The sequence below is a fragment of the Macaca thibetana genome, chromosome 9 (genome assembly GCF_024542745.1).
Source record: "Macaca thibetana thibetana isolate TM-01 chromosome 9, ASM2454274v1, whole genome shotgun sequence".
NCBI lineage: Eukaryota > Metazoa > Chordata > Mammalia > Primates > Cercopithecidae > Macaca > Macaca thibetana.
In genome coordinates, this window is record NC_065586.1 from 92,036,050 (window position 1) to 92,059,541 (window position 23,492).

At 39.9% G+C, this 23,492-nt stretch overlaps 1 protein-coding gene and 1 long non-coding RNA gene across 8 annotated transcripts in view; one reads left to right on the forward strand and one right to left on the reverse strand.

Annotated features, from left to right (window-relative positions):
* The window catches only part of LOC126962110 (uncharacterized), a 67,662-nt gene that overhangs the window by 23,711 nt on the left and 20,459 nt on the right, over positions 1 to 23,492 (reverse strand). The window lies entirely within an intron of this gene.
* CCNJ (cyclin J) lies at positions 307 to 17,916 on the forward strand. 6 transcript variants are annotated; one of them, XM_050802913.1, is made up of 6 exons: positions 307 to 624; positions 1,257 to 1,366; positions 7,155 to 7,365; positions 13,704 to 14,003; positions 14,124 to 14,250; positions 14,875 to 17,916. In XM_050802913.1, exons 2-6 carry the CDS (start codon positions 1,298 to 1,300, stop codon positions 15,284 to 15,286), a joined length of 1,119 nt encoding a protein of 372 aa, XP_050658870.1. In that variant the 5' UTR covers positions 307 to 624; positions 1,257 to 1,297; the 3' UTR covers positions 15,287 to 17,916. The 6 variants fall into 6 exon arrangements, with proteins under 6 accessions (XP_050658870.1, XP_050658869.1, XP_050658871.1 ...); XM_050802912.1 differs by having other exon boundaries at positions 461 to 624; positions 14,091 to 14,250; XM_050802914.1 differs by having other exon boundaries at positions 461 to 624; positions 14,127 to 14,250.

Here is a 23,492-nt window from a genome sequence, read left to right on the forward strand (position 1 = left end):
ATGATCCACGGAGCAGCCCCTGGGATGGAAGGGGCTGGTGCAACGTGAAGTAAGGCAAACCGAATCCATGCTGTGAAGACTTTTAAACGCCAAACGGAGGCGTCGGAACTTTGCTCCGCGGGCACCGAGGAGCCATCGAAGGTTCTCAGCAGGTGAGTGGCCTAACTAGATTGGTCACTGCAGGGATCCACGTTACAATTTCTCCGGCACTCTGCCGACCCCAGCCCGCGATCAGGCCAGCTTCGCAGTAGGTGGCGGCTGCGCGCCCCGGCAACCGAAGCGCCAGGCCCCGCCGCGCCGTCCGCGATGCTCACCCAGCCCAGGCGGGAGCCGCCGCGCCGCCGCCTGGCTCTGCACCTGGACCCGGCCCGACCGCCGATTGGACGGCTCGGGGCGACCCCGCTGTATCGCGAGACGAGATTGGCAGCGGCGGGGCCTCAAGTGCCCCCGCGCTGGCTTTGTACGCGGAGCCGCCTGCCGGTCCTTTAACAATGGGCGGCGCGAGCGTCCAGGCGCTGGGCCCGAGCTGAGGCCGGCGCTTAGCGGCCGACTGTCGGCAACATGAGCGGGGCCGGCGTCCCCCGCACGCCGGCGGGGCTGGGGCTGTAAGGGCCGCGGTTCCGGGTAAGGGAGCCAGCGTGGGGCCGGGCGGCTTGGCAGGCCTGGGGTAGGCGCGAGGCAGCGGACCCTCCCGGGGTGAGGCGCAGAGCCTGGCTGGCCCGGCCTTTTGTTCCCCTTTCTGAGGCCGCGCGGAACGTGCGTTTCTCGGGGGTCTCGGGAAGGAGCAGGCCCCCGACGTCTACGCGGAGACCCCCGGCCAGGCAGACGGTCACCCCCGGACTTTTCCATGGGAGCGTTTCCCCTCAGCGGGGCAATGACCGTGTCACCTCTCCCCGCTGCTCAGGACGGGCGGGAGGGCTCCAGCGCCGGACGCAGGGAGCCCCAGCTGGGCCTCCCCCAGCTCTTCCCGAGCTCGCACCTGGCTCCGCGCTTTGGCACCTCAGGGCCCGAGTGGATCCCCTTTTGCCCGACACACAGTCGGGCAGGGAGTCTCAGAGTCCTTCGGCTCTTACTGAGGGGCAGACCCGGCCTCGCGTGTGGCGTTGGGGGAAACGACTCGGGTCGGGCTGTGTTGAGGAAGAGTCAGGTGAAGATGAGCAGCCACACCGGGTGGCCTGAGGTCACACCCCCCGGGGAGGGGGCACAGAGGGTCGCGGGGGAGCCGGCAGTGACCGCGCCTGGGGTGTGTCTTACAGACTCGAGTTGCCGCGTCGGGTTGGGCGCGCCGCCGGGTCCCATGGAGCTGGAGGGGCAGTGGTGGCGAGGACAGCTGGCCGCCGACATTCACCAAGCGCTTCGCTACAAGGTAACTCCGAGGCCCGGCCTGCCTTCTCCTGTGTCTCGCGCCAGTTGTTCTGAATCTCGGCTCTCTAGAAGGTCTGGTCAGGTTCTTTACTCACTATCTTCTGGGCCAGAAAAGACGAGTTTGCTCATTTGCTCAAGGTTAATTAACTTCTTGGCTCCTTCTCTGGGATGTATCAGAAGAACCTGCAACTTGAATGGGGAGGGAGATTGTAGTTGGGCCAGGGAACGTGGAAAGGGACGTTCTGATATCCAGGTGGATCATGAATTTGATCTTGTATTTTAAAAGATATATATACTGAATTTTTGTTGGGCAGAACAGCCCTCTTTGTTCGAGAGTTGCCGTTGCATGCAGCCAGTTTAAGTCGCTTTTGTACATAAATTCCTCAACCTTTCCGCTCCCTTACTGTAAGACCTGGGACAAGTTAAATTTCTGTTTCTTGATTTCCTCATCTGTAGAATGAGGAATAATACGAGTGTGCTTTATGATTCTGGCGATTGTGAAACTAAAGTTAGTACTGTACATGTGCTTAGAAACTGCTCTTGGTAAATAGTAAGCACAAAGTGATAACTTCTTATCGCTTACCCCTCAGGATTTGGGCTGTTCAAAAGCCCTAAAGTGGAGGGAGTTGGCCGCCCCTTCCTGCTGATATCAAAGGCAGAAAGTAGACCTAATATACTTAATAGATATTGCGAAAAAAATACTTTTCCAACACAAAGCAGAGTCTGTATATTGTTACTATTAAGTAACGATTTTATTCTGCATGTGGCAAGGCACATTAGGCAGATTAATGAGACATTTCTGCCTCTTTGATAACCAAAAGAGAGACCAGATCCAAAATGATCTCTAACTTAACTCAGTTTCACCTTGGATAAAGAAAGCCATTTGTTAAATGTAGAAAATTGAGAAAGAAGCAAAATAGCTGACTCTTTCAACAAAAAGGATTCTGAATCTTGGGGTTGAGATCCTGGAATGATAACGAACTTTTTATCTTGAGTTTCTGACCAGGTCAAGTAGATTGGAAAACCTAATTCTAACTTAAATTGTTACCCTTTTCTAGGCCTGAGATTTCTAAATGCTACTTCCTAATTCTGACATTCAGTTTCTGAGATTCACTAAAATACAGTTCAGCCCCCTAGGAGATGGTTTGTACCGCATAAAAATTCTAACTAGTGGGATCTCTGGAGTCTTAGGAAAGAGTTACAGGTTCTTTACTTGGAAAATTGTCCAGATACGCTTTTGATCTTTTCTTCTTTGGCAGATGTCATCTTTCAACGTGCAATTTTTTCTTTTTTAAAAAAATTAATAGAGTTGTACATATTTTGAAAAGTGTTTTAAGTGTCAGCCTCTTTATCCCTCTGGTATGTGGTGAAATTAGTTGATATTAAGAGTACTTTTTTTTTGAGTTGGAGTTTCACCTGACCTCAGGTGATCCACCTGCCTGGGCCTCCTAAAGTGCTGGGATTACAGGCATAAGCCACTGCACCCAGCCAAGAATACATTTTTTAATTGGCATGACACTTAAAAGGTTTTTCTTGGTGATTTCTGTAGTTTTCAATCATTTTATGTGTGTATCATTTTAATTCATGAATGATTATCTGAATTAATTTTGTCAGTTGAGGTTGGACATGGGATTTTTTTTTTTTTTTGGTTTGTTTTTGTTTGTTTTTTCTAGATTTAGATTTGTTGAAGGCTTTTGTGAATTAGTTTCTGGAGCATCCAAGGCATAAGACCCAACCCTACACTCAAGTTGCTTATGACCTATCAGAGGACAAGGTACCACAGGGTCTGAAGGAATGCCACTGAAAGTTTTCTTGGGCCACCTATGGCCTACTGCCCTGGGTTGTCTTTATGTTTAAGCATTATGCAAACCGTGGTTCCTACTGGCAACACTTTATAAATAATTTACATTAATCAGTAAAACTTAAACTTGTGGAACTGGAGAGACCACTGTTTGTAATACACTGAAGGAAACTTAAAATGGACTTTTCTCCTAGAAAAGACGTGGTAATTCCAGGCTATTAATTGGTGATTCAGTTGGATAGTCATCTGTTTTTCTTCAACATGTTGATTATTTATGACATACATGATATTATGCCAGGTGTTAGAGCAATAACAGTGAACAAGACATGATCCTTGCCTTCATAGTCTAATCTTATCTATAATTTAGAGCATCCACATTTAGGTCTTCCTTTGTGCCGTTGCCACTGAGATACTGCGGAAGGTGTTCTATGTTTAGGCCCAAGGTTTGTGGAGAAATATTTAGTGTGACTAGCACTGTGTTTACTAGGGAAGAGTGAAAATGACAATAAATGGAAATCATGCCAACTATCCACTCCCTCAAAAAAAAAACCCCTACAAAGCAGCTGTCACCTTACACCCTTTTGTCTCCTTTCTTCTCATTATTTTGCTGTGTATAGTTAGTGTGATAGGCTGTTTGAGAAACTGTTTTTAGGAACCTTGACAAATGGGAACAATTCTAGCTTTGTGAGAAACATTAAGAAAGTGGTCCATCAGTGTTTTCCAGGGAGTCTTTAAGACCATGTTCAGGCCACTTTTTGGGAAAAACCTGATCTGGTGTTGCCTTTTTTCCCAACTCCCTAATCCCTGAGTTAAGTTAGATTTTCTTCCTAAGTGTTGCCATAATAACCTGTGATGACTATATCGTGTGATAATCTATGTATTTGATTCACCTGCTAGAGATAGGCTTAAGACTGTTTTTCCAGCTTTTATGCCTGGGTTAGTATAGTGTCTGCAACGTGGGAGATGCTCAATAAATGTCACATGATAGCAGCAAAGGTAAAGTTGCCACTCACTTACACCATCATAAAGATCCGAAGAAACAGTTAAGGAGAAAAAAATCCTAGGAGCTGCATGAGAAATCGGCATCTTTATGTGAAAAAAAAAATTTTTTTTTGGCCAAGCATGGTGGCTCACACCTGTAATCTCAACACTTTGGGAGGCCAAAGCAGGTGGATCACTTGAGTCTGTGAGCTCGAGACCAGCCTGGGTAACATAGCGAGACCCTGTTTCTACTGAAAGTAACTGGGTATGACAGTGAGTGCTTGTAGTCCCAGCTACCCCAGAGGTTGAGGTGGTTGGATTGCTTGAGCCTGGGAGGTGGAGGGTGCAGTGAGCCAAGATAGTGCCACTGTACTCCAGCTGGCGCTACAGAAGGAGACCGTGTCTCAAAAAACAACCAGAATTGATGTATTCTTTGGCTATACTACTAAATTACATTGACTATTTATCCATTTATCTTAGATAATATTAATTTAGGTGAATATATAACTTTCCTTTTTCATTTATTGTAAAATGTATCATCATAAAACTTTTTTCCCCAAACTTTTAAGTTCAGGGGTACGTGTGCAGGATGTGCAGGTTTGTTACATAGGTAAACGTTTGCCATGATGGTTTACTGCACAGATCATCCCATCACCTAGGTATTAATCCTAGCATATACTATTCTTCCTGATCCTCTTCCTCCTCCCACCCCAACCCTCCGACAGGCCCCAGTGTGTGGTGTTCCCCCCAACATGTGTCCATGGGTTCTCATCATTTAGCTCCCACTTATAAGTGAGAACATGCGGTATTTGGTTTCCTTTTCCTGCATTAGTTTGCTACGGATAATGGCCTCCAGCTCCATCCATATCTCTGCAAAGGATGTGATCTTGTTCCTTTTTATGTTGCACAGTATTCCATGGTCTATATGTACCACATTTTCTTTATCCAGTCTATCATTGATGGGCATTTAGGTTGATTCCATGTCTTTGCTGTGAATAGCTTCACTATTGTGAATAGTGCTTCAATGAACATACACGTGCATGTGTCTTTATAGTAGAATGATTTATATTCCTTTGGTTATATACCGAGTAATGGGGTTGCTAGGTAAAAGGGTATTTCTGCCTCTAGGTCTTTGAGGAATCACCACACTGTCTTCCACAATGGTTGAACTAATTTACACTCCCACCAACAGTAAAAGCGTTCCTTTTTCTCCACAACCTTGCCAGCACCTGTCATAACGTAAAACTTACCATTCTAACCATTTTTAACTGTACAGTTCAGTGACATTAGGTACATTTGTATTGTCACCACTATCTTTAGAACTTTTTCATTTTCCCAAACTGAAACTCCATACCCATTGAACGATTACTCCCCAGTTTCCTACTCTCTAGCTTTTGATAACCACTGTTCTACTTTCTGTCCCTATAAATAGGACTATTCTAAGTAACTCATTAAGTGGAATCATACAATAAATGTTCTTTTGTGACTTTTTTCATTTAGCATACTGTCTCCAAGGTTCATCCATGTAGCATATTATCAGAATTTTCTAAGTCTGAATAATATTCCATGTATATACCACATTTTGTTTATCCATTCATCTGCTGGTGGGCATTTGCATTGTTTCCACCTTTTGGTTATTGTGAATAATCCTGTTTTGAACATGTGTGTACAAATCTCTCTTCAAGTCCCTGCTTTCAGTTCTTTTGAGTATATACCTAAAAGTGGAATTGCTGGATCATAACTCTGTTTAATTTATTGAGGGATTGCCATACTGTTACCTGTAACAACTACATCATTTTACATTCCCACCAGTAATGCACAAGGATTCCAATTTCTCCACATTAAAGCTAACACTTGTGATTTTCTGGTTTTGTTTTTTTGTTTGTTTTTGATAATAGCAATCCAACTAGGTGTGAAGTGCTGTTAGTGGTTTTGATTTGCATTTCTTAATAATGAGTGATGCTGAACAAACATCTTTTTCATGTTTCATGATATTTGTTGGGCATTTGTATGTATCTTTGGAGAAATGTCTATTCAAGTCCTTTGCCCATTTTTATAATCAGGTTTTTTTGTTGTCCAGTTGTATAAGTTATATAATCTAGATATTTACCCCTTATCAGATATGATTATAAATATTTTCATCCATTCTGCGGGTTGCCCTTTTACTCTGTTGATAGCATCTTTTGTTAAATAAAAGTTTTTAATTTTGTTAAAGTCCCCTTTCTCTTTTCTTTTTCTTTTTTCTTTTTTTGCAGGGCATGGGGAGTTCTGCTTTTGGTGTCATATCCCTGTTTACTTCTTCTTTTGTGATACGTGTTGGGTTTAGTATCAGTATTATGCTGATTTTATAAAATGAATTTGGAAGCTTTTCATCTTTCTCTATGCTCTGGAAATATTTTAATAGTATATAATTTTTCCAATTTTTAAAAAACAAGTTGATATAGTCCTGAGATTGAACAGTGATTTTAGGTGTATGAGAGGATGATGGGAAAGGACAGATCATAAAACTGCTAAAAGGGAAACAAAATTAGAAGATACTAGTGTATAGGTACTGGTTTCTACACTAATGCAAGTATAATACTGCATGCAGCATTTCCACTTATCTATTACCCTTTAACCAAAAGTTTTGAGCATCTTGGAGAGGTGTAGGGATGTGTGTGTGTTATGTGGTTGGTTTTTTGTCAGGGATGTTTTTCTGAAAACACCTGGTAGGGAAAATAGGATTCCCTTATTAAAAATCTTTGTAAGATGAATCCATTCGAGAAAGCAAGAAACAAGAACATCTATAATTGTTCACATCAGAGGTGGTTAAGAATAAGGAGAAAATTTTGGTTTTAAGTGTCATTCATTATCCTTCCACTTAACTTTTTCATTTTTGTATTCCAGTCAAGAAAAGTATGTTTTAGGCACTTGTAATACTAATATATTGGAAAAACAATGTTAAGTCATTGCATTGTGGGGTAAGTCTACAGATAGGTCAGACTAAATGTTGTTCCTTTTGACTTAGGAGCTGAAGTTGCCCTCCTATAAAGGCCAGTCCCCTCAATTAAGTCTCAGACGGTATTTTGCTGACTTGATTGCCATTGTGAGCAATCGCTTCACGCTCTGCCCTTCTGCCCGCCATCTTGCTGTCTATTTACTGGACCTGTTTATGGACCGCTATGACATCTCTATCCAGCAGCTGCATTTAGTTGCGCTTTCCTGCCTGCTTCTAGCAAGTAAGTATGAATCTGATTTACATGACTGGAAATTTCTGATGTTTATGTAATAAAATAAATTTATGTAGAACTCAGTGAAATATCATCAAATCCCATTCATTCCAGTTCACTAGTATCAGGAAGCTTAAAAGTGCTTCTCAGTGCAATAATTCTTAACCAGACATTGAAAAATGGCTTTGGAACCTGTTAAAAACATGTGCCTAAGCCGTACATCCTCGGCCACTCCAGATCTACTAAGACAAAATCTACATAATGGGTACTGGGTATTTTTTAACTTTTTGAAAAAGTTCCAAAGGTGATTTTGCTTTACCTTCCAATTGAGAACCATTGTCTTAAAACAGTCTAAACCAGGAGCAGTTTTGTCCCACAGGGAACACTTGGCAATGTGTACAGACGTTTGATTGTCACATCTGGTGATAGAGTGGGAGATGCTTTTTTAGCATCTAGTACATAGAGGCCTGGGATGCTGCTAAACATCCTGTAGTGTACAGGACAGTTCCCCATAACAAAATTCTGTGTCCCAAAACATCAATGGAGCTAAAGTTGAGAAACTGTCTTAAAAGTACCATACTCTTATATTAAAATACTTTCTACTGACTACATAATGAGTTGGCTTAATGAACTAAAAGTTAATGTGCAACTACTACAAATGTGAAAACTTTTGCTTATGCATTAGACCAACTATGTAGTAGGCTCCAAGATACAATCTGATACAACCATGTTTGTTACTCAGTACAGAAAATACTGGTGGACCTTTTGGCCTCTCTTTCTCTTTACATTTTCCTGTATCTCATTTCATTGCTTGTTGGTACTCTCACTGAAGATAGGGCACGTAAAGGAATTGAAATTATGTTTCTTTCTTTTAATAATGTGGAAGATTGTATTTGATATGGAAGTTGAATCAGTAATATAGTTTCTATATTCATGTCATTACAGTAGAAATTTATAGTATGTAGATGTATTGATAACCTTCACTTTTAACTCCCACTTGAGGGATAAAGATTGTATTTGATATTGAAGTTAAATCAGTAATGTAGTTTCTGTATTATCCATGTCATTACAATAGAATCTTAAAGTAGTACGTAGATATACTGATAACCTTCACCTCTCCCACTTGAGGTTTTGGGGTCAAATATGGCTGGGATGAAATAAGGAACATTCCCCCTATATCCATGCCACTAAAGTTCTTGAGCACTTCTGTGCTTGGCTGCTTACAAACCTGAAACCAAATGTAGTCCTGTGTAATATCATTTCTGGTACTAATCTCTTCTCAGATTTTATTTTCCGACCTTTGTTCTTTCTTTGATCTGATGACCTCAACTACTTATTTTATCCCCTGGAATGTCCTTTTGTAAGTTATTTCAGATCCATTGTAGAACCAGGCTGAATGTAAATAAAACACAGCTGCAGCATGACTTCCCACTGCCTGTATGTTAAGGTGGAAGCTGCTTAATGTAGTGTTTAGAATCTTTCATCTGGACCCAGCCATCTTTCCAGTCTCATCCCCATGTACGTTGAGCAAAATTCTTAGAATACCATTTACTTCCTGAATATCTACATTTCCCCTTTAATCTATTGTTCTCTAAAATTCAGACACTTCACTCATCCCTCACCCCTCACCCCCCACCCAGGAGCCAGAGAGGTAATGCTTGTATATTTATAATTAACCTTTAATTTAGCCTCTAATTAAAGTTTCATGCTCGTAAGTAACCATGTGTGTAATACTGTATGTGTTTAATCACTGGCTGTGAAGCCCTTTGGGGTTTAATAGTTTGTATAAGATTGGAAAAGCTCACACTTGACAGTTTAGATGTGAGTCCACAAATAAAATGGCTTTTTGTTATTGTACAGAATGTTTATTATAGAATCAGTTTATAGTAGAGTGTCATTGGAAATCAGACATGCAAGTTAGATTATTTTAAAAGCTTGGTATCATTAATGGAAAGTAACTGTGTGGCCATCACTGTCATTTTAACACTACCATGTCCCACCTGCTCTATGCCTGTAATTCTTGAAGTGTAGTGTGGGCCAAGTGGGAGGGTCATCTTTGTGTACCATCTTAGGTTGGTTGGAATTGAGTTTTCAATTGTTGTTATTTTTAAATTATATATTTCTATTAGTTTAAGGTCATGAACAATTTATTTTATTGAACTATTTGGATTAATATCAGTGGTAAGATGTAGTTATTTGTGACTTTCCAGTAATTAGGCATTAGGATCTGTATTTGCTAGGGTTCAAATATGAATTATCACTTATTACTGAAAGAACTGGATACCTCCCTCTTTTTTCTGCTGATGACTCCTGATTTCCCTTTCCTTGAGGAAAGAATTGCTTTTACATTCTTCCTTTTGCACGAGAGTAGGAATGTATGTGAGGTATTCTTAAGGAGTTCTGCTCCTCGCAAGTAGCAAGTTGTTCAAAAGAGTTTGAGCTATCAGTTCTATACCAAGGTCGGGAATTGAAGAGGTTGGCCCTTAGCAGGCAGCAGTCTCTTTACCGTTGCTCCCCAACCCTAGTCTGTAACTTTACAGCAGAAGAGCTTAGGATTCTTATAAACTGATAACCTGTTTTCAATGTCTGATTCCTGTTTTAAATTTGTGGAGTTCATTGTAATGGGAAGCTGTAAGTGGTTTGGCCAAAGATGGAGCATACTTTGTAAGTTCTAGAAGCAAATGCTTATGTCTATACTATTAGAAGAAAGAGCCTACAGATTATCTCTGATTGGAGAGCTATGTGTAGTGTTTTCGAGCAATGACCATAGTGATGGATTCCCTGGGTTGGAATCTTATCAGCAATATGAATTTCAACAACCCTTGAATCTCAGGTTATTTCTTTATAAGATGGAAATAAAGACACCTTAGAAAGTTGTTCTGAGGATCAAGTGGGGGTAATATGTTTAAAAGCATGTAGGAAATGGAAACATTAAAAGATTAGCATGGTAATTATTAATTCCCCCATAAGTTGCTCTGTTACCTTTAGCCTGCCTCCTTTACCCTAAAGGTTTTGGCCTATTTCAAACTGGACCCTAATTTGTCCAGGGAAATTCTGCTATTCCAACTCTTTCACATGTATGCCCTGGCTTCCCTTGGCTTCTGTGACCAACATTACATTTATGGAGCATGTGGAAGTAATCTTGGAGATAAGATTTCTCATAATTTGCTCAAGATCTTACATAACTAAGAAATGATCTTGGAGTCAAGACAAAGTGAAAAGTGAGACAGAGGCTTATAGTAGTAACAATTTGTAACAAGTACTTGTTTCCCCTTGCCAACCAATACTGGGTTAGCAAAGCTTTTTACTGATCTGTGAAAATTTGTATCTCACAGCTGGTTTAATTTACATCTCAATTTTTAATGAGCTTAGAATTTTTTTTCTATGAATTACCTTTTTCTTTGCCCACTTTTATATTAGATTCATGTTATAAATTTGTGATAATTCTTAGTATATGTTAGGGATGACTTTTTCTCCTACTTAGTAATAAAACAATAGAATGTGGATTGGCAGAGCACTTGGTGACATCTGATCCGTGCCCTATTCAGTATATAAATCTCTACCACATACCTACTATTCACTGCTGGCTTTGAAAATGTGTTGGTTTCCATGGCTGATATGAACATATCCTATAAAGGAAAGACAACCCAGTGTTTTTGTTTCTATGGCCTCTAATTCTTTATTTTCTGGGAAGCAGATATGAATTTCCTGTGCCCTTATTTCCTGTTTGGGGCCTTTATCAATATACTCACATGGCTTCTGGTATTTCCTTTCAATTGAAGAAACTGATCTTTGTGATCTGTGTGTCGTAATGTGGATAAGTAAACTTAAAATGAACATATGCATAGAAGTCAGCACAACAAAAACTATAGATATGAATGCAGGTACTCATTGACATTATCACACTTTTTGAAATCTTTTAATATCCATGTATCTGAATATTTATTACTATACATAATGGAAAAGTTCCAAAAAATTTGAACCCTGAATTAAAACTTCAAGTATGGTTATTTATTCAGAATGCAGATTATTCTTAACTTAGCAAGATCAATATGCAAAGTCCTTCACACTTGTAGTAGCCAAATATTTTATAAATGCAAACATCTCATAGATACTTAATAATATAGAAATCTGTCAGTTCTGGTCTAGAAGTGCAAATTTGGGAATTCAGATATAAATTTTCCTTTTGGCTTCCATTTTTGGTTTGATTGAACTTATCTGACCTTAAATGGATTGACCAACCTCACTACCTTGGTTTTTGAGCAGTGAAATTGGTCATATGCAATTTTTTTCCCAGTGTTGAAGATTTCAAAGAGATAATATGAAACATTCTTACTCCTTCAATTACGATGTATTAATTTCTTCAAAGGAACTTTAAGCATAATATAAATAAACTCATTAATTTCTACAGTATTCCTTTGAAGTATTCTGTCAGTATTGCTGTTGCTACACAAATGGCAGGGTGCTTGAAAGCTGTAATGATTCATCCAGAGACACTGAACCAAATTTCTAGGTCATTCTCCTTCTGAAGAATTTCACTTTATACAAAGAACATTGGTTTCCTCTTCTTTTTTCAGGCAATATGCTGGATAATTGTGTCATACAGACCACTTTAGTGCTTTCAACTTTAAGTATTTGCTATTGGCAAAACTTGTTAAATTGATCTTTATGTGATTTTAATTAGGAAAGGCTATCTAGATTCTTAAGGTTTGAATTACTTAAGTTTGGGATCAACTTCTACCTGTAGCAATATTTAGAGTGGTTTAGATATAAGGAAGTTCTCTGCCATCACTCCAGCTTCTTTGGGCTTAGATTCTTCACAACACATGAGCTTAGAATCTCCTGGCATAGGAGAAAAACACCTTTTATACCAGTTCTGCTCCCTAAGCAAAGATCAAGGCAGTCGGCAGCATTTTTCCCCCAGCTCCAAAGCAAACCAACATGAGCAAATCCGCACTGGCTCTAGCACCACTGCCTGTACACTGAGCATCTGGGCTGAGTGTAGCAACTTTAATGTGTGGTGCAAACCCATCCCCTGTAGAAGAGAATCATCACAGAGGAACTCTTCTGGTTTCTCCTGGTTTGGCATTCTTTCTGGTTCTTCTCCCAAAAAACGTTTTTAAAGAATAAAATTATAAAATTTCCAAGGAAATGAAAATATATTGAAATATATCAAAATATTAAAATAATTTTTATATAGTAATATGTGTTGCTATAGAAACATTCAAATGATTTTGAACAAGTATGGGTGTAAAATCTATTGTGAGAAATCTATAATAATCATAGTATGATGGTTTTAAACCTTAAATCTAAAATAGAACACAGTAGTAAGAGCTTTAGTTATAATTTCCTTTCTTTTGTGGACCACCATGGAACAAAGACCCAAAGAGGCTTGATGACAACTCTGGTTCTGTTGCTGCATCTGGAAAATCATAATAGTACTTAATAGTTTATAAATGTTCTCCAGCCATCAGTTCTAGAAATACTTTCTAAAATGAAGGCTTTATATATAGAGACAGTAAAATGCTTGTTTGGAAAGTAAAGTGTAAGATGGTACATAATCGATAGAAACATTCTGGGACTGGAAAGGGAATCTTTATTCTTCAGCTGTGCATAGTTGAAACCTTATAGATAGGTATTTCCAGAAAAGAAATTAATCCTTTTGAATAATGTTCAGCCATATTGTCTTTACTATTCTGCTTTCAGTAAGGGAATTTAAAAGCAGATATAAACTATCTCCCCCATGCCCCTTTTTTCTTCAACAGACTAGATTTTTGTTTTGAATTCAGAAGAAGTGGGGAATGGGGTTTTTTATGGAATGATAGTACTTGTGTTAAATGTTCACCCAATTTCTCCCTCCAGTCTCTCTCTCTCTGGAATTGAGATTATATTGATGCCAAGATGAAACAATTGGAGCTTAACTATGTTTTATTTCAAATAAAACTATGACATTAAATTGTTAAAGCTATCTTCTACTCTAAAATCAAATAATTCATTTTGCTAGCTACCACCCACTGCAAAAAAAAATTTCCTGAAAATACTCAGCTGATGAGATTGAGTTATTTTTTTCACTGGCACATGACTATTTCCATTCTATACTAGAACACAGAACAAAATGTTTACGTATTTCAAGCATTTTTTTTTTTCCAGGGGATTGGGGAAAGGTTGGGGATGGTGGCACTGGGAAAGAAAACACAGGTTCTGGCACAATTGTATCTGTGTAAGGTAAACTACGTCTTTGGATCTAAATCCTGGCAATAAGACAGCAAATCCCATTTTACTGACTAGACCTGTAATGATCACTTGCCTAACATTTTCTCTCCCCTCCCATCCCCTTTTCTTATAAGGTAAATTTGAAGAAAAAGAAGATAGTGTGCCTAAGCTGGAGCAGCTCAACAGCCTGGGTTGTATGACTAATATGAATCTAGTATTAACAAAACAAAATTTGCTACATATGGAACTATTATTATTAGAAACCTTTCAGTGGAACCTCTGCCTTCCAACAGCTGCCCATTTCATTGAGTATTATCTCTCTGAAGCAGTACACGAAACAGATCTTCATGACGGCTGGCCAATGATTTGCTTGGAAAAGACTAAACTCTACATGGCCAAATATGCAGATTACTTCCTGGAAGTGTCTTTGCAAGGTGGGTTGTTGTGAATACCAGTAAGTGACTTGTGCACTTGTGACTCGTGTATTCTGTTCCTTAAGTTCATTTTTGGTGTCTCCACAGATTATGCCTTTCTAAATTATGCACCTTCTTTAGTAGCTGCTGCATGTGTGGCTTCTTCGAGGATTATACTTCGTCTTTCTCCAACGTGGCCTACAAGACTGCATCGTCTTACTGCCTACTCTTGGGATTTCTTAGTACAGTGTATTGAACGACTATTGATGTAAGCCTTTTTATTATTGTGTTTGTACTTTCTCATTAACAGTTTTTTTCATGCATGAGGTGCCCTGAAAACAACTTCTGAAAGGCACAGAGTTTCTAGGTTATTTGATTTTAGCAGCAGTTACTTGCTGCCATGAGCAAGCCCATGGATGAGCAGAACTCTGGGGAAGGAGAGTCCCTTTTGGCCATTAACCAGTTAGAAGATGTCATTGCTAGAATGATTCTGGGCACATGATAAGGAAAGGAGCTGCTTTTTTGTGTCTGTAAGTCAGTAACTCTGAGATCAGTCCAGGCCAGCCTTGCCCCATTCCTAACATCTTTGAATTTTGGGGGCCACCAGGATGTTACCAAAGTGGCAGCCACACTTACGTGCTTATTGTGGACACAGCTCCCAAACTGGAAATAATACTCAAAGCTACCAGGAAGGTTCACATCAAGGGAAATAGCTTTAGAAGGACACAAGCGGGGTCTCACTGTTGTTGTAATTATGGTGCAGTGACTGCTACCTGGGTAGTGGTGGCAAGTGGTGGAAGAAGCTGTTGGGGAGTTGGGGATGGGGCCTGACTTTCTTGCAAATTCTTCTCAAGTAATATTTTTAATAGTTTCCTTTCTCTCCATGTTTCAGCGCTCACGATAATGATGTGAAAGAAGCAAACAAACAGAGAGGGCAAGCAGGACCTCAGTCAGCGCAACTAAGTGTGTTCCAGACAGCCTCCCAGCCCTCACGGCCAGTTCACTTTCAGCAACCTCAGTATCTCCATCAGACACATCAGACCTCGCTGCAGTATCGCCATCCTACGTCAGAACCACCAAGCTGTCAGCAGATTGTATCGACCACACACACCTCATCTTACACACTACAGACATGTCCTGCTGGCTTCCAAACTAGTGTTCAGGGCCTTGGGCACATGCAGACTGGTGTTGGGATGTCACTGGCAATACCAGTAGAAGTTAAGCCCTGTCTGAGTGTTTCTTATAACCGGAGTTATCAGATAAATGAACATTACCCTTGTATTACTCCATGTTTTGAAAGGTGATTATGTGTGAAGCTGATAACTGACCCAGACTGCTTTGTGACATGAAGCTATGGGTAAGCGTTTTGTAAACTTCTGTTCAAAAGGAAAGGGATCTAAGTGACATCAGAACTCTTCAGGTGCCAGCACCAGGAAGACTGAATATCCCTTTTAATGCACCATGAATCCTGGGAGGACTAAGCAAATTAACAGTATGTCAAATTCTGTTACAACAAATCCTTGTATGACAAAAATGTTCAAGTCCTGGCTGATGGTCCAAATATTTCAAAAATACTCAATACAACAGAAAATTTGGACAGACTCCAATTTGCCATTTTGAGAACTGACCTGTGGTAGCATCTGGGCCTAATGTTGGCTTCTAAGTCAAAGACTAAATGTTTATCTTATCTATGGACTTGCCAAACAGTCTTTTATGAAGGAAAGTTACAGTATTAATTTTTGAAAAGGTTTTTTTATTCTGCAATTTTTTATTTTTGTTCTACACATGAATTTTTGACTAAGTTTAAACTTACGAATTGTTATGCTGTACCAATCTGTGCAGTGAAAAAATTTTTTTAGATGATTCTATATAACTTCCTCTCATAAATAGTATAGGTATCTGGATTAATATACTAAAATTAAGGGTAAAAAAGATCTTGTTTTTTAAATCATGGTCATAATTTTTCTTTTTTTCCCTAAGTGATCAACCTCAAATTTTTAGAATTAAAATAGATTTAACTCAGGGAATCTGTACTACTTGGAAACACTTAACTGTAATGCAACATGCCTTGGGAATGTTATAGTGTGAACTACCTTTATAACATAGGTTAAAATACTCTTGCTAGGGTGTGTTTTCAAATGAGAACGTAATATTATAGCTCAGAATGAAGTGGTAGTTCCTGTGATTCATAATACATATGTAGGTTTTGCATTTCTCAGTGCAATCTGTGATTTATACTCAGAATCGACATTCTTAAAAAGTTATTTCAAGGGATGGCATAACTCTAAGAGGTCAGTGCTAGAATAAAGTCCTGTAGGTTTATTTTGGAAGGGACTGTGGCCAGGGTAGTTCTCAGGTTGTGCTAGAGCAGCACTTTGTTATGTGGAAGACAGGTTTTTTAAGCAACCTTTGAATCCAGCTCTAGTCCGTCTAAGCAGGCAAAGGTAACTGATGACTAAATTTCAGTAGCTACTTTCATTAGATTGACCCTACAACTGCCCTGGGACATTTCACTGTACTGGTATTAACTGCAAACAGCAATAATTGTCATTACAGCAAGGGCAGTTTGGGGGTAAAGAATTTTGGAAGAATAACCTTAAAAAGTTAAAAAGTCATTGTAATAACTGATAAACTGTATACATTGTGCTCTTTTCTGTGGGAGAAGAAAGATTTGGTGGAGGGAAGCTTTCTGGTTTAAAAATTAGTAAGATGTGTCTTTTTGTGTTTTTTTTAAGATAGCACTTGAATAGAAGGGAATCTGCGTGGCAGATATGTGACTGCCACAATATGCATTGAAGACAAACTTACTATAAAGATGTTGTGGGTATGCAGCAGGAGTCTCAGTAATCAAGCCAATGGCCTTTGTCAGGAAGGGAAGGGGCTCAACACAGTGATGGACTGATCCAGATGGCTCCCGGGGATGAATGTGGGTGGGTAGCTTCTGCCAGCATGAATGCTTAGAGAAATATCCTTTCCTTAAAAAGAAAATAACTTTTATATTTAGAGTACATAGGGCATGATGTGGATGTATTAGTCTGGTAGATAAAATGAAAACCACTCAGGTAAGAACTCTCACTCATGGCAGTTTTTAAGCATGAAAATTGTTTTCTGAAAGTATCATCACTTTTCCTTTTTAAAGAAGGCTGCTAATTGGATTTTGGTAGTTCTTACCTCAAGAAAACTTGAATTGTTTGGGGGGAAAGTAGGCTCAAAAGAGAATATATCTTTCACATTCACATTCAGAACCCAGCAACCTGGAGTCCAATTTTCAGTATTTTAACTACCTCAATAATGCTATGAATGTAAGAGATTGGGATAGAGATCCCAACTTGAAACAACAGCCAGTGCCTGTGGAAACTTAATGTCTTGTCAAATACTTTTATTGATTGGTTTATATGCCGTACTTGTTATAGAAGAATATGCCTTTTAAAAAAGCTTATTAATAACACTTTCCCAATTTATATTTTAAAAAGCTAAAGAACACTGGATTAATAATCTTTTGGGAGGGTAGAATAAAATAATTGATTACTATTGCTGCATACCCGGGGTGGGATGGGGTGGTTGGAGAACCAGAACTATTTTTAAAACATTAGGTTTCAATATAAATACAACTCACAACTGCTAGCTTTGGGGGGTGGGGGAGCATTGTGTGGGTTTTGTTTTGTTTAATTTATTGATTAGTCTTCAAAGTAGGCTTTTTTTTTTTTGAGATTACTGGACCATCATTAAATGTGTACTGTGAAGAGATTAATATGTATGAAGGGCTTTACCAAAGTCCACTAAATAAACACTACTCAAGTACAGACTGCAAACCAAAATGTATCTGTGTTATGACATTAATTGCAAATAGCAAGTATGGTGCTAAAGTCTACACCAATGGAATTAGATGAGTGCTATGCACTTAATTTTAAAATAAAACTAGTTTTCAGTAAAATGGCTTTGGTATTTTTGTTTCAAATACAAACTTGTATGTTTGCAGCTCTAGTGAAGCATCTCATGTAATTCAGACTTGGAATCATGATTATATTTACTAAAAGCCATGAAGATGTAGAATATAGCCATTAGTGGCATAAAACATCTGTTCGTTATGTATTCCATACTGAGCATTAAAGCTCACAAAAGTACATTGGACACCATTGCTGCCTTTTGAGCTTAAAATCAGTTGTTAGTATGTTAGCATCTACAGATTCTAATTTATTCAACAATCATGCAAGCATCAGAAAATCTGAAGTTTGATCTCAAAAGTAGGGACACAGAAAATGGTTAAAGCTGTGAGAAGGAACATAGGGTCTACAGTGAGTGCGAATGGTCTGTTTACCTGAGTATAAATATCATTTGCTACTTAATTCAACTCAAATCTTAGCAGATGGAATTTGTTTTGAAAAATAAAGTTTAACAGGTTTATACAAGCGAGTGAGGAATTTACATGCCTTTTTAAAAAGCATTTTTGAAATCAGTCTCAAAAGTATTGTATCGTCACTTGTTCTGGCACAGTGCCAGGGTTTAGCAGCTCTCAAGAGTTAATATACCACATTCTTTAGAGCTGACTTTAAGAAAAAGAACAAGCATTCCAAACCAGGCCAGGTAGCTTTGCCTTGAGGCGATCTGAGCCCCATGTGACAAGTTTATAACCAACAACTGCCTGTCAGGCACATGGTAAAAGCCTCCCTAGCCTCGAGCAGCTTACATCTATGATAAATATGACTAGCACACTTGAAGCAATTAGGCTAGTAGAGGCCTGCGCGGTGGCTCATGCCGGTAATCCCAGCATTTTGGGTAGCTGAGGCCAGCGAATCACTTGAGGCCAGGAGTTTGAAGCCAGTCTGGGCAACATGGTGAAACCCTGTCTCTACTAAAAATACAAAAACAAGCTGGGTGTGGTGGCACGTGCCTGTAGTCCCAGTTACTCGGGAGGCTGAGGCACAAGAATCACTTGAACTCAGGTGGAGGCTGCAATGAGCTGAGATCACACCACTGCACTCCAGCCTGGGCAACAGAGCTAGACTCTGCCACTGAAAATTAGGCTGGTGTAGTCTGGAACTCGGTTTAATATCGTGTTGGTTTAGGAATCACTCAACATTCATTTTTCCATCCCTTAGATTTTAAAAAAGTAACAAGTATAGTCAGTTGACAGCATAAAGATCAGGCTCAGGGGTCATATGGGAAGGACACCTGCTGTCCTATCCTTGACTATCACTCTGTCTTTCCTCCCATAACACCCTCTGCCTCCCAGGTAAGCATCACCACCCTGAATTTAGTTATCAAGTCCATAAAGCCTTGACATGGTATGCAATTTATATGTAAATGATTTCCCCTGTTCTTAAAGTTTTATCAGTTACTCAAAGGGACCTGTAGTTAAAAATGGTAACAGTCATTATCTTGTATTCATTTACTTGCTAGTTTCTCCCTACTAGAACCTTGTGTTAGGCCGGTCTTGCATTACTATAAATAAATACTCAAGACTGGGTAATTTATAAAGAAGAGAGGTTTAACTGGCTCATGCTTCTGTAGGCTGTACAGGGAGCATGGAGCTGGCATCTGCTTGGCTTCTGGGAGGCCTCAAGAAACTTATTCATGGCAGAAGGGTAAGCAGCAGCAGGAATCTCACATGGTGGGAGCAAATGCGGGTAGGCGAAGGTGCCACACGCTTTAACCAGCTCTCACGTGAAGTGAACTCATTAACAAGGACAGCACCAAGCCATGAGGGATCCGCCCCCATGACACAAACACCTCCCACTAGGTCCCACCTCCAACACTGGGGATTATATTTCAACATGAGATTTGGGTGCAGACAAATATCCAAACTATGTCAAACATATCTTCCCTCTGTCTGCCAGGCTGGAGTGCAGTGTCGCCATTATGGCCCACTGCAGCCTCAACCTCCTGGGCTCAAAAAATTCTCCCACTTCAGCCTCCTGGGTAGCTGGGATCGTAGGCACACACCACCACATGCCTGGCTAATTTTTACAATTTTTTGTAGAGGTGGGGTTTGCCATGTTACCCAGGCTGTCCTTTTTTTTTTTTTCTTGAGATTTTTAATTTTAGAAGAGCTTAGATGTACAGAATTATTACTAAGATAGTACAGACAGTCCCCATATATCCCACAGCCAGTCTCCCTTCTTATTAATATATTGAAATGGTACATTTGTCACAATGAACCAGTACCAATGTATTATTAGTAACAGAAATCCATGCTTTGTTCAAATTTCCTTAGTTTTTCCCTAATTTCCTTTTTCTCTCCCAGATTCCTATGCAGGATATCACATTACCTTTAGCACTCAGGTCTTAGGCAACTCTGGGTTGTGACAGTTACTCAGACTTTGTCTGTGATGACCTCGGCAGTTCTGAAAATCCGTGGTTAGGTATTTCATAGAATGAACATATGTTTCTTGAGAGCAGGGATTTTGTCTTACTCATCTTATGCCCCTGTATGTCATAGGGATCTGAAGTATGATAGCACATCATAGGCTCTTGGGACGTAGGTAACAAAAAATTGGCCAGCACGGTGGCTCACACCAGTAATGCCAGCACTTCTGGAGGCCAAGGTGGGTGAATCACTTGAGCCCAGGATTCAAGACCAGCCTGGCCAACTTGGCAAAACCCCATCTCTACAAAAAATATAAAAACTAGCTGGGCGTGGTGGTGTGTGCCTGTAGTCCCAGCTACTTGTGGAGCTGAAGCAGGAGGATTGCTTGAGCCCAGGAGGTCGAGGCTGCAGTGAGCTTGTGCCACTATACTCCAGCCTGGGTGACAAAGTGAGACCCTGTCTCAAAACAACCACCACCACCAAAACAAAACAAAACAAAAAAAAATGCAGTCCAAAAGTAGGCAGTGACTAATAAACAAATGCTGCCTTGGGTTGATTTAAAAAGTAGAGTACTCTGATCATAGGAAGGCACAGTCCCATCAGATTCAGCACTGGTTAGATCATATCTACAAAAATCGTGTGAATCAAATTTTAAGTGGAATGGTGATAAACCCAAGTTTTGCCACAAACTGGTGATGGGTCCAGGAATCATGTTATATGAGTAACAGCTGAAGGAACTGGTGGTGTTTTCATCTGAAGTTTAAGGAAGGGTAAAATGCTTGTCTTCCCAGATGTGAAAAGTCCTATTACTCCAAAGGGCAGAATTAAGGCAGTGGTCCAAAGTTTCTCATATTTCAATGAATAAAGCCAGAATGTTACAAACAGAGCAGTGCTGCTTTGAGAGTTCCTGAGTTCCCAGTTAACAGAGAACCCTGACATAGACCAGAAATGGGATGGAAGTAATCCTTGAACTTGGGTGTAAATATCTTCCAATTCTCAAGAGCTTCTCAGCCTCTAAAGAGTTTCTGGGGAGTTTCTAAAGGCTTTATGAACCTGGGACTTGAGCTGGGTGTAGAAAGAAGGGAAAAGCTTCAGCTAGACTAGGGCAGTCATCACCCCTAGTGTTGGCACAAAGCAGACTGCAGTAGCCTGGCTGAAGCCCTTCCCTTCTTGTATTCTCAGCTCAATTGTTGGACAGTGAAGGCAGACTCATTGAGAAATTGTAGAGGAAATAAGGCTGAGTGAGTAGAATGAGGTTGGGTTATGGAGTTTTATTTTATTATTATTATTATTATTGGGAAGGAGTCTTGTTCTGTCACCGAGGCTGGAGTGCAGTGGCGCGATCTCAGCTCACTGCAAGCTCCGCCTCCCAGGTTCACGCCATTCTCCTGCCTCAGCCTCCTAAGTAGCTGGGACTACAGGCACCCACCACCACGCCCAGCTAATTTTTTTTTGTATTTTTAGTAGAGACAGGATTTCACCTTGTTAGCCAGGATGGTCTCGATCTCCTGACCTCGTGATCTGCCTGCCTCAGCCTCCCAAAGGGTTATGGAGTTTTGAAAGCCAGAAGAGAATACAGTTTTTGTGGGGTCAGAGATATCGCTGAGGATTTGTGATATGATACTGGTGATTTTAGGAAGAATGATGATTTTAGGAAGACTGGTTTTAGAAAGAATAATGATTTTAGAAAATGGTTTTAGGAAGAATGATCTGACCATATCAGAATAGGTTAGTGAGAGGAGATGGGAGTCAGAAAGCTTTCTGCAATAATGACAAATTGAGTAAGAGTGGTACATGGATATTTCATGGTACAAAGGTAAACCCTAAGAAAGAAAACAAAATTGGTAGAATTGAGGGATAGAATAAAGGAAAGGAATTATACTAACTCTGTTATTACGTATAAAAGTGAATCATAGATACTGAGATACTGGCTAAACAGAAAACAGGTATTATATAATCGGTATTACAAAGATAAGTACAGGAACAAAAACACAAAGCTTTCTAATTATTAAAAGAAATAAGAAAACAAAGCGAACTGTCCATATAGTAAAATATACTTTAAAGGTATAAATAGCAAAAGTATAACAAAATAATCTGACAGAACTAAGTCCAAACATATCAAATCAATAAATGAAAACAAACTCAACTATTAAGAGAAAAAGAATTTCAGACTGAATTACAAAGTGAAAGTCAAATCTATGTTGTATGAGAGACAGGTCTAAAATAAAATGATTCAGAAACGTTGAAGATCAATGGATAAGTAAAGAGATACCAAAAAAACTCAAACAAAAAGAAAGGATCTTAATAACAGACAAGGCTGAATTTTGGCCAAAATGTATTAAACCAGATTTTAAAAAGAACACTTTATAATGCTAAGGGTTACAGTCCATGATAAGGATGAAGAGTTATTAATACTTCTGGATCAAATAACTGTAGCAATATTATCCAAAAACTATAAAGGTTATACAGAGAAATAACAGAAAAACATGGGGCCGGGCGCTGTGGCTCACGCCTGTAATTCCAGCACTTTGGGAGGTCGAGGCAGGCAGATCACGAGGTCAGGAGATCAAGACCATCCTGGCTAACACGGTGAAACCCCGTCTCTACTAAAAACACAGAAAGTTAGCCGGGGGCAGTGGCCAGCACCTGTAGTCCCAGCTACTCCAGAGGCTGAAGCAGGAAAATAGCGAGAACCCGGGAGGCGGAACTTGCAGTGAGCCAAGATCGCGCCACTGCACTGCAGCCTGGGTGACAGAGCAAGACTCCTTCTCAAAAAAAAAGAAAAAAGAAAAACATGGGTGGTAGGTAAGAAACTAATTTATTTCTTTAAGTCCAAGACAGATCAGTAACATTAAATAAAAAGCAAGGATATACAAAACCCTAACATACCATTAGGGTACATCTAATGGACACATATTAAGATACTCTGAGAAGGAAATGTTACAGACCTGGAATAACGAAGATGGCAGAGAAAACAAAGGATACTGCCGGATGTAGAGAGATAGCCTGTCATGCATGCCAACAACAAAATTCTGTCTTCTAAAGAGTCCTTAGATAACTGAAATTGCTTTCTTTGTTGACCCATCTAGGTGCCTGAGATCAGAATACCCTTGCTGGCCTCTTTGCTAGCTACCAGCTAATCTGCAGCTTATCCAGTGAAAATAAAATTCGTGGTTTCCAAACTGCAAAAACACTTCCACTTT

What these genes read in the sequence shown, in the direction of transcription:
- CCNJ (XM_050802909.1), top strand. Translation starts at nt 1,154, where the DNA reads ATGAGCAGCCACACCGGGTGGCCTGAGGTCACACCCCCCGGGGAGGGG. An exon ending in TTCCTGCCTGCTTCTAGCAA is followed by an intron (nt 7,366 to 13,703) that starts GTAAGTATGAAT and finishes TTTTCTTATAAG; the next exon opens with GTAAATTTGAAGAAAAAGAA. An exon ending in TGTATTGAACGACTATTGAT is followed by an intron (nt 14,251 to 14,874) that starts GTAAGCCTTTTT and finishes TCCATGTTTCAG; the next exon opens with CGCTCACGATAATGATGTGA.